This window comes from Humulus lupulus, chromosome 9 (genome assembly GCF_963169125.1).
Source record: "Humulus lupulus chromosome 9, drHumLupu1.1, whole genome shotgun sequence".
Classification (NCBI taxonomy): domain Eukaryota; kingdom Viridiplantae; phylum Streptophyta; class Magnoliopsida; order Rosales; family Cannabaceae; genus Humulus; species Humulus lupulus.
Genome location: NC_084801.1, coordinates 10,717,787 through 10,732,531, shown reverse-complemented (window position 1 = coordinate 10,732,531; position 14,745 = coordinate 10,717,787). Strand labels below are relative to the sequence as shown.

The 14,745-nt window shown below is 35.2% G+C and overlaps 2 protein-coding genes across 2 annotated transcripts; both read right to left on the bottom strand.

Annotated features, from left to right (window-relative positions):
• Positions 1–602: 602 nt before the first annotated feature.
• Positions 603–4,970, bottom strand: LOC133801558 (uncharacterized). The gene is made up of 3 exons (XM_062239800.1): positions 4,393–4,970; positions 1,212–1,906; positions 603–946 (listed from the first exon to the last, which is right to left on the bottom strand). Exons 1-2 carry the CDS (start codon positions 4,919–4,921, stop codon positions 1,713–1,715), a joined length of 723 nt encoding a protein of 240 aa, XP_062095784.1. The 5' UTR covers positions 4,922–4,970; the 3' UTR covers positions 603–946; positions 1,212–1,712.
• A 3,995-nt stretch (positions 4,971–8,965) lies between these two features.
• On the bottom strand, positions 8,966–11,339 carry LOC133800530 (9-cis-epoxycarotenoid dioxygenase NCED2, chloroplastic-like). The gene has a single exon (XM_062238524.1). The coding sequence runs from the start codon at positions 11,171–11,173 to the stop codon at positions 9,392–9,394; it is 1,782 nt and encodes a 593-aa protein (XP_062094508.1). The 5' UTR covers positions 11,174–11,339; the 3' UTR covers positions 8,966–9,391.
• Between the last annotated feature and the right edge of the window lie 3,406 nt (positions 11,340–14,745).

Below are 14,745 nucleotides of genomic sequence, written 5' to 3'. Positions count from 1 at the left end.
CTATGAAGCACTCAAAATCATGTCCTAACAAAGAATAATTATATATAGAGAGAGAGAGAGAGAGAGTTAGTGTGTTAAAAATAAGTTGAAAGCGAACACAAGCACTACAAAAATCAGGGCCTATACCGAGAACAAATGTCCTCGGTATAAGCCCGAATGTCCTCGGTATATCTTCTACCGAGACAATGTCGTCGGTAGAAAGTTATCGGTACAGCCGCGTCGGTAAAACAAAACTTATACCGACGACATTAAAAATGTTCTCGGTATAAGTTTTACCGAGGATAATGTCCTCGGTAGAAAGTAACAAATGTCCTCGGTACAACAAACCCCAATTTCTCATCGTACTGGTATATACCGACATCTTGGTGGTATATACCGAGGACAATGTCCTCGGTATAGACTTGTCCCCAATTTTTTTTTATATTTGTTATTCCCTTATTTATTTATTTATTTTGAATTAAATATAAAAAAATAGAATAAAATTAAAACACTTATATTAAAGATATAAATAAAAACATAACAGTATATTCGCTAAATCAAAATAAAAACTTGTCTTAAACATGATAATGTAATAGTCAATTGTAATAAAATTGATACATAAGTCCTACTGAGTCGGTGCTCCAACATCGGGATCATCGGGTGGTGGTGGGGCAGATTGAGATCCCGGGGTGATACAATGAGTCCGGACATGCTCCTCTAACTGTCGAAGACACTCTCTCATCTCAGACAACTCTTCATCTCTAGTTTGCGAAGGACGAAAATCAAATGGAGTTCGGTCCCTTATGTTAAGGATACGTCTATATCCTTTCTGGTGGCCCCGTCGTTTTCCGAAGACATTTTGTACCAAAGATATGTCTTCATCTTCAGGCGCACTCGAAACTGGTGTGGAACTCTCAGTATCAGTTGCCTGTGTCTGCTGTGTGTCGCGGTATGCACGCAATTCCTCCTGTGATACAATGTATAATGTAATTAAAATTTTGAAACAATTAAAAATTTGAAAAATGTTTAAAAAAACTTAACGTACCCAAGTATTTTTGGCTGTCTCTGTCACCCACCCTGTGCCTGATTTATGGTGAGTATCCATCCAGTTATCCGGGATGGACTCAAGTTGCCCAGTCTCTAAATTGCGCTGTCACGTACATATATTTTTATAAAATTAATAATTAAACGTAAATAAGAAAAATAAACTAAAAAATAATTAATTAACTAACCTTTTTATAGCGTAAGGCTGGGATTGACTGAGAACCTCCATAGCTAAGCTCTTTCAGTTTCTTTCTATTTTCCTTGTTGACCACAGAACGTTTCTGCAAAAAGTTATCGTTAGTAATATATTTAATTAAGATAGTTAAGTTTAGCAAGAAATTAATACCGTAATTTCTGGGCGTCGGAAAAAATCAATTGCTTTTTGCCACTGCGTATCCGTGCAACCACCATAACGATTTTGTGGCCCATTAATCGTTAAATGCTCTTTAATATCGTACTTCCAGTCATAATACTTTTTAGCACACGAAGTATCAATGCCTCTCAAGATCCCAGGCATATGCCCTTCTCCATATCTAGTACGCCCAATATCAAACAAATCATCCTAATTTACAAACATTTATTAGTAAATATCATATATAACATAAAATGAGAATTAACATAAAAATACATAAACTACTTACTTCCAAATGTGCAAGTATTCTTTCTTTCGAGGCATTTGGTACTTTTGACTATTGAGGACAGTCCGGATCTGTGTACTGTCGAACAAGTAATCCGAGCTCTCTTGAGAAATTTGAGCTGTACTCTCCGATCTCTTTATATGTTCTCCCCCGCACATCCCACTCGAGAGGGAGAGGACGCCCCAACTGTTCCCTCTTTTCCCGCGTGTTCAATCCCTTATGGCGTCCACGTTTACTTGGAGGCGCTATTGTATGCAAATTCAATATTTTAAAATTAATATGGATTAATTGTTAAATTTTAAGGAGTATATCAATGTGTAAAGTATTACCTCGTTCACAATCAGCTGGGATATCTGACGGTCCACGTGGAGGATCGCATCCTCCACCATCACCCCCGTGAGATTGAGCAATAACATCAGCCATATCTGTCAAATTAATCGATATTAAAATTACATTTATCAGTTAAAAATGACAATATAAAATTATTTATTGTTAAAAATAATTACTTCAACATATTATAAAATTACCACTTAATTATCACTATAATAATCTTCACTATCATCATCGGTTTCTATGTGTTCATCTTCCTCTTCATCATCTTCATATTCAACCTCCTCCTCCACTTCCTCTTCCTCCTCCTCCTCTTCTTCTTCCATTTCCTCCTCCCTCTCCTCCTCAATTGCAACATTATCTATCTCAACAAATTGTAATGGAGCCCCCGTACGTTCAAAGCTGATTTGTGGCAACGGTCCAAGATCAACAAATAATTGGAAATTAGAGGAACTAGTGTCGTGCATAACATCTACTTCTACATCCTCCGCTTGTTCTTCAACTAGTGGGATGTCCCACACATTTCTGCGATGCACTTCTTGGACGACTTTCCAATGAGATTTATTTTTAAGGTCTTCAATGTAGAAAACTTGGTTAGCCTGAGTTGCTAAGATAAATTTATCATCTTTGAAGGCCTCCGAACTAGTTTTGATACTCGTTATGTTTTGCTCAAACTTTAATCCTGAAGACCGATTAGTGTCAAACCATTTGCACTTAAATAATACAACAGAACAACCAGAAAGATAAGACATCACTAAAACTTCTTCCAACTGGCCGTAATAAGTACTATTTTCGACACCCGCTACAGAGACTCTACTATTTTGAGTTTTGCGATTCTTGTCCCTGTCATAACACAAAAATCTTACTCCATTTACAACACACCCAGGGTACGACGCAACACGAGTTGAAGAACCGTTTGCTAAAGAGATTAATTCTTCATCTACTTCGAAGGATCCTGTTTGTCGAAGATGATAAATCTTATTATAAAACCAATTAGGAAATTCCTCTCTATGTAATTGGTCTAGGTTTTCAACACCTCTAGTCTGTAGAATTTCCCTATGCTCTCTGCAAAAAACAAAAACAACTAATTTAAGAGCTACTAATAAGTGTAATAATAAACATGCAATGAAATGATGAACTACTTTAATTACTTACCGAAGATATGGCAAGATCTCATTGCAGTTGTTTAGAATATACCAATCTGCTATTTTCTTCACTTCATCTTCCAAAATTGTCAATGATTTCTTACCAATTGGACGACCCTGAGATCGAAAGACCGACATCTTTTTAAGTGATGGACCAACATCTACATTTCGGTCTGGACGATTGAACTTTGTCTCAACACCTTTCAAGTACATGGAGCAAAATGTTAATGCCTCATCAACCACATATCCTTCTGCTATTGACCCCTCTGGACGTGCTTTGTTACGGACATAATTCTTCAATTTTTTCATATACCTTTCAAAAGGATACATCCACCTCATGTGAACCGGTCCTCCAAGTATTGCTTCTTCCGGTAAATGTATTAGTAGATGGACCATGATATCGAAAAAAGCAGGTGGGAAAATATTCTCTAACTTGCAAACAATCTCAACAATTGAAGTTTGGACTTTTTCTAAATCTGAGACTTTTAGAGTTCTCGCACAAATGAGCTTGAAGAAAGTGCATAACTCAATAATAGTTGTACTCATTGATTTCTCTAGGAATGCATGCACACCAACTGGCAAAAGGCGTTGCATAATGATGTGACAATCATGCGATTTCAAACCAGTTATCTTATTGTCATTATCAATCACATTTTTCCTTAGGTTAGATCCAAAACCATCTGGAAACTTCACTGATTTAAGAAATCGACAAAACTTTTGGCGATCTTCAACAGTGAAAGTGAATTTGGCCGCAGGCTTTTGTATCCGACCATTCAACTTCCTCAGCTGTAACTCTAGTCTCATCTTCATCTTCTCCAAGTCTACTCTGGCACTAACTGTGTCTTTGGTCTTATTCTCCAGCCCAACTATTGTGCCTACTAAACTGTCGCACACATTTTTCTCAACATGCATAACATCTAGATTGTGTCGCAACATTATGTTGGCCCAATATGGGAGCTCGAAAAATATACTTTTTTTCCGCCAACCAACTTGCTCTTTTGTACGCTTTCTTTTTTGGCCGCCATAACTGACATGCTTACCAGGAAGAGAATCAGGTATAAAACTCATTTGTGTGAACATTTCTTGCATGGTTAATGGCTTTGGTGGTAATCTTTTTTCAACGACACCATATGTCTTCTTGTCCCTTATAATGGCATGTTTGATTGGTAAAAAATGTCTATGACCATAAAAAGCAACCTTCTTTTGTAAACGAATAGATGGTGTTGCCACATTGCAAGTAGAGCAAGCATGATAACCTTGAGCAGTCCATCCAGAAAGGCTACTCCTTGCTGGGTAATCGTTTATAGTCCACATCAAAGCTGCCCGAAGAGTGAAGAAACTGCCATCGACTGCATCTCGAGTCTGTACACCAGTCACCCATAATTCTTTTAACTCATCAATCAATGGTCTTAAGAAAACATCAAAATCTTTTCCTGGCGAATGAGGTCCCGGAATTAATAAACTCAACATGAAATTAGTTTCTCTCATGCACAACCATGGTGGCAAGTTATATGTCGTCAACACTACCGGCCACATACTATAAGACAGACTCATATTACCAAAGGGATTGAATCCATCTGCAGCCAATCCAAGACGCACATTCCTGGGTTCCATTGCAAATGTTGGATTATTTCGGTCAAAGTCCTTCCAAGCTTTCCCATCAGCAGGATGACGCAATACACCATCTTCTTTTATACGTTGCTCGTGATGCCATCTCATATGTTGAGCAATGTGCCTCGATGCATATTTTCGCATTAACCTAGGGGTTAAAGGAAAATAACGCATCACTTTATGAGGCACTTTCTTTCCCTTGGTGTTCTTGTCCACCCATCGATCCTCTCCACAAACAAGGCATTTGCTTTTTCCAGCATGTTCTTTCCAAAACAGTGCGCAATCATGCTTGCAGACATGGATTGACTCGTAGCCCAATCCAAGTTTCCGCAACAACCTTTTCGCTGCATAGTGCGATTTTGGAAGCTTATTTGGGGCTGGAAATGCATCATGTAACAACTCCAGCATTCCATCAAATATTTTGTTGGGAATTTTTCCCAACACTTTGAAATGCATTAACTTCACTAGGAAATTCAATGAAGTGTAATTTTGACACCCGAGGAATAATGGAGCCTCGATCTCAGCAAACAAATAGTTATAATGTTGCCCACTCCTGTAGTCTGTTGTAGGTATCTCTTGACCGCGCTCATTCTCCGCTTGTTCGTCATTGTCATTTTGCATAAGATCAGTGAGAACATCCATCATTTCATCTTCATCATTTTGATCTATCCGAGCTCTCATTGGTATTATTTCATCCTCTCCATGCCAATGCCAATTGGTATATTTCCGTAGAAAACCATTTACAAAAAGATGATTTTCTAATACATTAATCGTCTGAAATTCAACGTTGACACACCTCCTACACGGGCATTTCACCAATCCCCTTGAGTCAACGCACTGCCGGGCTCTCTGGAGAAAATCCATCACACCAGCCTCATACTCATCGGATAATCGATCTGTCAAATTAATCCAACTCTTGTCGATCGACATTGTATGAATGTAGCACTGCACGGAACACTAATCATCAAACTTACAATCAATTTGTGTGTGTCCTAATTCAGAGAGAGGCAAATGTAAGAGTTTTCAATGACTCACCCTCTCTAAACGGGTCTAAGGCTTCTTGTGATGAACACTAAAAAAATATAATATTATCACTAGGTGATAATAACACTATTATATCTTTGGTAATAATTTCTTATTACCAAAGAAAAAAGCAAATATAATTAAATATGTTTTTTTAATGTCTTATGCTTTTTGAAGTTAATTATGTTGTTTTATGATATCTAACTATAATATATTTCAGTGTAAATATTATTAAAATTATTTAAATTTGACATATTAATTTAGTATTTATTAAATTACATATTTTACTTATGCTTTATTGAATAGTTTGATTAATTTAAACAAAATTTTTAAAATTTGTTTAAAATTTATTTAACTACTTTAGGATTAATTTTTATTTTTATTAAAATTTAGTTGCATAATGTTAATGTTAATTTTTTTTAATCTTAATTTTAAAATATATTATGTATATAAAAAAAATAAATTATTCAAAAATTGAAAAAAAAATTAAAAAAAATACAGAAAAATTAAAAACAACTAACAAATATTATTAAAAACATATTTTTTTAATTTTAATTTTAATAATGATTAAAACTAACAAATATTAAATTTAATTTTTTTAATTTTAATTTTAATTTTAATAATGGTTTTCTAATAATATATTTGTTAATTTTATTTAATCAGAACTAACACATATTATTTTTTTACATATTAATTTAGTATTTATTGAATTACATATTTTACTTATGCTTTATTGAATAGTTTGATTAATTTAAACAAAATTTCTAAGATTTGTTTAAAATTTATTTATTTACTTTAGGATTTAATTATTACTTAAATTATTTAATTAATGTTTATTTTTATTAAAATTTAGTTGCATAATGTTAATGTTAATTTTTTTAATCTTAATTTTAAAATATATTATTTTACTTATCAATTCACTATTTATTAAATTAGAAATTTTATTGAGTACTTCTACTAATATTCACAATATCTCTAAATTTTACAATTCTAAAAAAATATTAAATATGTTTACTAATATGTTTAATACACATAAAATTCACCAAAACAACATAGAATTTATTTTAAAAAAAATACTAACCAATCATATAACAATTTTCCAATTCCTAATATCATTTTTACTAATACATATTTTGAAAACCTAAAAATAAATACATTCTATCTAATATAATAATTTCATATTTTTATTAAAATTAATATTATATTATTTATATAAAAAAACATAAATTATTCAAAAATTGAAAAAAAATTAAAAAAATACAGAAAAATTAAAAAAAACTTACCAATGCCTTCAATATCTTGCTAGCAATCTCTTTAGTCCAACAAAAACCGAATACCCAACCTTCAAACAAAAATTACAAAATATCATTATACAATTTCATAAATATATATATATATAAAATGAATAAATCGTTAGAATTACTTTAAGATTTATTACTTATTTAAATAAAATTTCAGGATTAATGTTTATTTTTATTAAAATTTGGTTGCATAATGTTGTTAATTTGATTTAATCATGATTAAAAATATATTATACAACTTATCAATTCACTATTTCTTAAATTATAAATTTTATTGAGTATTTTTAATTCTAAAAAAAATTGGGCAGCATAACGGCTGTATTTTCATATATCCCAAAATTTAAAAACCTGCAAATAATACATAAAAAAATATCCAGTCGCAGAACATACACAAAGCAATACAAATACATTGTAAATGACTATATAATTTATAATTATTACTCTAAATTTTATTAATTATTCAATTTTCTATTTAAAATATCATAATTCTACTAAAAATTAACAACAAAAACAAAGCATCAATATTCATCAACACTAAGAATAAAAAAATTAACAACAACAACAAAATTCAAATTAAATAAACAAAACTCACTCTAATAATCAAAATTTATTAACCAAATCTAATAATCTAAAACTAAAATTATTTAACCCAATCTAAAAAACAAACAATCAAATATTAAATTTTCATATAAACATATATTTATAACTAAAAGTCAAATTATATACCTAAAAAATAAATTATTAAATTAATAAATTTTCATACAAATAAATTAATTATTTATCATATGATTAAACTAACTAAATCTTAAAACTATATATGTATTTTACAAAAATACTACACAATATATTATTTCCTCTAAATTAGATATCACTAAATTTTTAACTAATTTTCATCACAAATTATTATTTTTACCTATTTTAATTACATAATCAGAAATTATATATATAATATAACAAATAACAATATATTAACAATATTAAACAAATTATAAATAAAACCCTAAATATATTTATGCAAAAAATATAAATAAAACCAAAAAATTACAAAGGAAATGTGAAATACCTCTAAAACCGCTGGTATACAATGCAAACCCTGAAAAAAATACCACAAAAATCTCATTATAAAAACCCAAAACTGAAAAAAAATTTATAAATTTATACAAAAAAAAAACTGAAATATTTGTAAATAACTACCTCAATAGACCTTATATCCACTTAAATCGTCTTTGGAAGGTAAACTTTGACAAAAACCAAAGTTTGTGGGGGCCGAAATCCAGGAAAATAGAAATGGGGGGCGGAGAAAACGGTTTTGGGGTTTTTTCCGTTTCAGAGAAATGAGCTCTCTGTTTGGGGAAGATGAAGATTATAAAGACCCTATACCGAGAACATGTTCTTGGTATAGGGTCCTCGGTACAGAAACTAAAATGAAAAAACCGAGTAAAAAAGGCGGGAGTCTGAATAATCTATACCGAGTACACGTTCTCAGTAAAGACATCGGTAAAAACCCTATACCGAGAATATGTTCTCGGTATAAGGTACTCGGTACACAAACTAAAATGAAAAAAACCGCGTAAAGGAGGTGGGTGTATAAAAGATCTATACCGAGAACTTGTACTCGGTAAGATGTTCTCGGTATAGAACGTTTTTTTTGTAGTGAAGCATTATGCATTGATCATCTTCTCGATGGCAATACATGACATTATTCGATCGGTAGCAATTAAGATTAAGATATATGTGACGATGACATAAGATTTTTTATTATTATTAAACTCGTGCTCTTTTTAATATATATACTAAAATGGATTATGACTAGTTCGCATATAATCTCCATATATATATATATGTTTCACTTCTCTACATTTAAAAAACAAATTAAAACTCATGGTCAACCTGATTTTTGGCACAAACTACCATTACAACTATTTGCAGTTCATAAATTCATTAATTACTACAAAACAAAAACCATATCGTACACCATTAATCAATATATATAGTTTAATTTCTTATTTACAGTAACAGTAAATATATATATATTTATATAAAATTACAGAAAAATAAACAGAAACCAACTGAGCTTAGCTTACTGTCCAAAACGCTACAAGCTTGGTCCCTCACAACTTAACTAATTATAATTTAATTATAAGCCTAACAAAAACAAAAGTGTTGTTAGGGTTTTAAAAAATTTCTAGGAGAATCCCGGGGACCCTTTCTCTCTCTCTCTACCATCCCTCTGGTAAATAATTCTCCTTAATTATATTTTTTCTTTATTTACCGAAATTATCCAAAAACCCCAAAACTTTTCATTTTCACCCTCTTCCTTCTAGGCCTGGTGAGCCAAGTTCTTTGCGTCCACAAATGTTCCATGAAACCCGTACGGAACTCTCGATGGGAGTTTGACCGAAGCTTCCAACTGTAGATCAATGGCGTTAACTATCTGGAGCTCAGATTTCCCAGTCCTCTCGTTGTGAACGAAGGCCATGATGTAACCGTCATCTTCTTCTGAACTGTCACAACTCGGCAGAAAGAAGGGTTCGCCGCCGAACTTCCGGTCACCGTAATAGTACTTTTTCACTTCCCCGGTTGAGAGATCCACCTTGGCGAAACCTGAGACCTTCGGCCACGGCTCGGCAATGGCGAGGTACGCGAACTGGGTTTTCCTGCCTAGCCTATTTCGGTTCACCATGCCGGCCTCCAGGTTCACCTCGTCATCCACGCTTGCGATTATGGGACGGCGCGTGGAAGTACGCGTCTTCAAGTTGATCCTGATTTCGGAGAGGACGCTCTTTAGGCTCTCGTCACACTCGTTGAAAATTGAGTCGGGTGGCGTCATGCAGGACCCGATGACGACTACCTCGTCGGTCTCCGGTTCCTCCCATGCGTTCCAGAGGTGGAAGCAGAAAGTGTCGGGTGACTCAACCCAGATCATGTCGGAGGCGTCTGTGGCGGTTTTGGACAGAACTCCGAACCGGGACTTCTTCTTTCCATCGTAGACCACTGGAGACCCACCTCTGACCATTTCGCCGAGCTTGAAAACCACTTGCTGATCCGGGATCACGACGAAATTTTCTGTAATGGCGAAATCGTGGATCATGGTCGGAACCGGAAGTGGGATTTCGACGTCGGGGGATTTCTCGCCATTGGGTGAGAATTTGAAGTACTTGAGGTACGGTTTCTGAACGACGTCGTAGCTCAGGGCGAAAAGCTCGCCTGAGACTGGGTCCAATTTTGGGTGAGCTATCATGGTGGAACGGAGTTGTTCATCAAAGTCATACCTTCCGACAGTTTCGAGGTCGCCGGAGGGAGTAATACGGACTTGGTATGGAAGGTCATCCTCCGACATGGCAAGTAGCCGATCGTTGAAGTAGACAAGGCCGGCGTTAGCAACTCCAGTGCCGTGGCTATGGTCAACAAGACCAAAGAGTCCACGGGCATAGAAAAGGAAAAGGCGAGCTATGCCGGAGTGGCCGTGGAGTTCACCGATGGCCTTAGGGAAAACAGACCGGCCAAGGTCTCGTTCTTGAACCAGCCTTTGGGTCTCAGTGAACCGGCAAGCATAGCTGGCTGAAGCCTCGCCACCATTGATGCTGACGGCGTGGACCATGCCGTCACCATCAAAGAAATGGTGACCGGCAACCGGCTCAAAGAGTGGGTTGGCTCCGTTTCTTAAGTAAACGCCATTAATGCAATTGGGTATCGTTCCGGTTACCTGTAAAGATTGCCCGACAGGTTGTTCCGGTACCGGAGCAAAGTTTCCTGAGATTTGGACACGTGGGTCGGCAGTCTTTGGAAGTGGCTGCAGGCGCTCGCGTGCAACCAACGCTCCTTCGGCCACGTCGAGTGCCATGGCGGCGGCTCTTTGCAGTAAGTTCCAATGAGGAGATTGATGGTGTTGGGTTTTAGTGGTAGTTGGCTTGTCATCTTTCGTAATGACCTGTTGTTTAGGGAAGTGAAGAACCGAAGGAGAGTGCAGAGCACAGCGAATGGTCTTCTTCTTGGTAAAGGAGATGGACTTATTAGTAGACTTTGATGAGAAGAGAGTGCTTTGAGTTATTTGGATTCCAACCCAACTTCTAGAGTTGGGTGCCAATGAAGGAGTAGCCATGGCTGACTATGTAGCTATGAGTAGTGAGTGGTGTTTAAGTCTTTGTGGGTATTTTAGCAAAGAAAGAGAAGACAAAGAGAAAAGAAGTTTCTTGTATTAGTCTCTCGGAGAGAGAGAGAGAGAGAGAGAGAGAGAGAGAGAGAGAAGGAGAAAGAGAGAGCTAGTTTTGGAGAATAAAGGAGAGGAAATGGGGTATAAATAGAGTTGGGGGAAGAGGTGAAAAAGAAGTATTTGTTTGAAAGAAATGTCCACCTCAAACACCTAAGAGAAGAGCACGTGGAGGATTCTGTGGAAAGGGCACTTGAGATTTACATATATGTATTGTATGTATACACATACAAAGTATATGGCTTGTGTTGGTGTTTGGGCAAAATAGGTATAAAAATGTTTGCCAAGGCTAAAATGACAAAATAATAGCAAGGACATCATTGAAAATATATAATTTGTTTGATGACAAAAAGGAAAAAGAAAGTCTTTAGGAATCTATTTCTCATGAAATGTAAAAATCTATTTATTCATTATATTACTAAATAAAATATTCACTTAAATACACTCTCTCTTACATATCGATTTAAGTCCACATTTCCAATAATAAATGATAGTTTTTATTTCAAATTTAAAATAATAAAAAACAAATGTGTAATTTTGGGACGAAAAATTCAATTCGTCTATTTTGTATTTTCGGTGTATTACCACGTATGCAATAATGGAATTGTAGTCTTATTGTTATCTTTTCTACTTGTTGAAACTTTAAATTAATAAAACCCCCCTTTTTTAATTGAACCATCTATTTGTTTTGCCAATTAATGAAGTGTTGAAAACGTTTTTCGTGAACTCATATAAGAGCAATTAATTAAATGTATAATTTAAGTGGAAAAGAATAATAGAGATTTTTACGTGGTTCGATATTTAAATTTATCGAATTCACGAGTTAATTTTTTTTTTTTTTTATGTTAAAGCTTTTAGAGCAATTCCACTAAATTTTTGCATAAAAGAATTGAGTGTCCCCTCTAAAGACCACCTTTCAAACTATTTATAGGTCTGGTTCACCAAAATATCCTCCCTTAATTTTAGGGAAGTAACAATATATCAAATTTAAGTTTGAAATACAAATTTGTACATTAAAATACAATTAATTATATTAATTATAAATAAATATTCATAAACAATAGGATTGATTACACAGTTTAAATTAAATTCACATAATTGTAGGGATTTTGCAGCTACACACGCGCTTTCGAGCCTGCTTCATGTATCGAGCTCAATGCGGCTCCAATGTAAACTGTCAGGTTTCCAAGACTACCCTTCGGAAGAAGCCTTTGCCCTCGAGCTCACCTTACAGGCTCGGGTACGAATGATGTGGCGCCTTAACGTGATTGACTATGAGCGTAAGTAGTCATGTCGGCTACCCTTTACATATTTAATCTTCACACCTGCGAGCCTACATTTCGAGGATGCCTTTTATATCTTCGAAATTTTAGTGTAATATTTTGCCAACTCAAAAGTGTCCTCTCGAGCCCCGTGAGAAGGAAACTTTTAAACTTCTCGGCTGAGAAACGTGCCCACTTACCACACTTCAAGTATGCACATGTGTCATCAAAGGAATAGAAATTGAGTGTACTCAAGTACTCCTTTATTCCCATGTCCTTTCACTTGCTATCTTTTTGCCGCCATTCTTCGGGATTGAATGTGGTCCCTTGGATCACACTTTAATTTTATTTCAAGGGCCTAGATTCACTTGGAAACTTCTGTTTTAAGCCTATTTAACCCCTTTTTTTTTTTCTCCTTTTTCATCATTTTCACACTTTCTTCTAAAAATACCAGAGCATTTTCTTGCATGTTTCCTTCAAGAAAAAGAAAGATATCACCAAAATCCCTCAATTTCCCACTTGATCTCCATTCGAAAACGAGTTCCCAAGGATTTTCTTGTACAAATATTACCACTCGACAGTCCAGTGTCCTCATCAACTTCAAACTTGTAAGTTTCTAATTTCTCTTTGTTATACCTATTTTTTTAGGCATTCTTGATTCTATTCTTGGGGATTTATGGAGAAAATGTGTATTTTGGTCTGTTTTTCTGAGATATTTAGGGATGAAAATAGGTTCGTATAGGGTAAATATGGTTAAAAATTGCATCTTTTCTGGGTTTTAGGCAGGTTAGACACATGTATAGTGTAAAATAAGAAATAGGCTTTTAGGAATATGGTTTTGATGCACATATTTCAATAACAAACCTTTTTTTGGGTAACTACCCATTTTCCTAAAAAAGCGGGATAGCCCAAATTAGAAATTAACAATCCACTTTTTGTGGATACCGTCTCGATATTATGAGCCTATTCTAGCTCGGTTACATCGAATCCTTAACTTCGTTATTTCGAGCTTTCAAGCTCGAATTTTTGAGTTATTCTTTCCAATTTTAATATGTTTCTTTGTTGTTAGATGATGCAGTTCCTAGAGAATTGGTGCGGGCTCGAACTTGCCATTCCATACCAGCCTCCATCCCCTCAAATCGAATCTCCATTATCAGGCAACCAAAGACTGATTCGGGAATACAAAGAATGATCTGAGCGTGTGGACGTCAGTGCCCATTTTCGACGTCAAATATCTAAGGTTCAAGAAAGACAAAGAAGAAGATTATGAGTAGCTATTTATCCCGATCCTGATAAAGAATTTAGGCCCATTCCTCTCGATCCTAAATTTAAGGTCACCATTGTCTTTCATCCCAACGAACTCTCTTTTGGATCATGGAGAGTTCTTCATGCCACCTTTCTGAACATCTATCCCAAAAAAAAAATTCCACCCTTGCCTCGAGAAGTACTTTTTTCGAGGCTGAACATTACAAAAGTACCATTACTTCCACGAGGCAGGTTTCAGACATCCTGTCTTGCCAAGGCTTGAAGTTATCTGCCAAGCTTGTGTACTGACCTTCCAGCTACAGGGAAAGGATCTGTGTTTTCTCTGGGTGAAGACACCCAGGAGAGAAAATACAAGATTAGGGCTTTGCGAGCACATGTGAGCTGGAGCACTCCTCCCCTTGAATGATTACTTCATAAATTTACAAATTGGATCGGAATGGTCCCTTTTCAACTCCAGTCCAACTTATATTGAGTCCTGGCGGCACTGAGGTGGCTATACCACAAAATTTTGTGGGAGGGACCATCGGCTTACGAGATCTTATATATCTCTTGCCTTAAAAGCCACCCTACTCGAGCTCAAGTTGGGGATGCCTTCTATTACTTATTGAGCTACCCCAAAGAAAGTAGATTGTTCGAGGATATACTAAATCATCATCCAAACTTTAAGTCACAGTTCTTTTGGATCGACTAACTCGATCCATCCAAGTTCTATTCCTTTGAAAGACTCTGTAAGTTTTTATCTCGTGTTTTCCAACTTCGATATTTTCCTTTTTGAGCTCGAATATTCATCCCAATTGTTTGTGCAGCCAATTCGACCACCTGAATATAACGCCCTAAATTCCAGGGACCGTTACGGTGTGCAATTTGAACAGTGCTAAACTCGTTAATCAATTCATTTGGCCATAATCTTGTAACTAAGTATGATTAGCGGTTTAG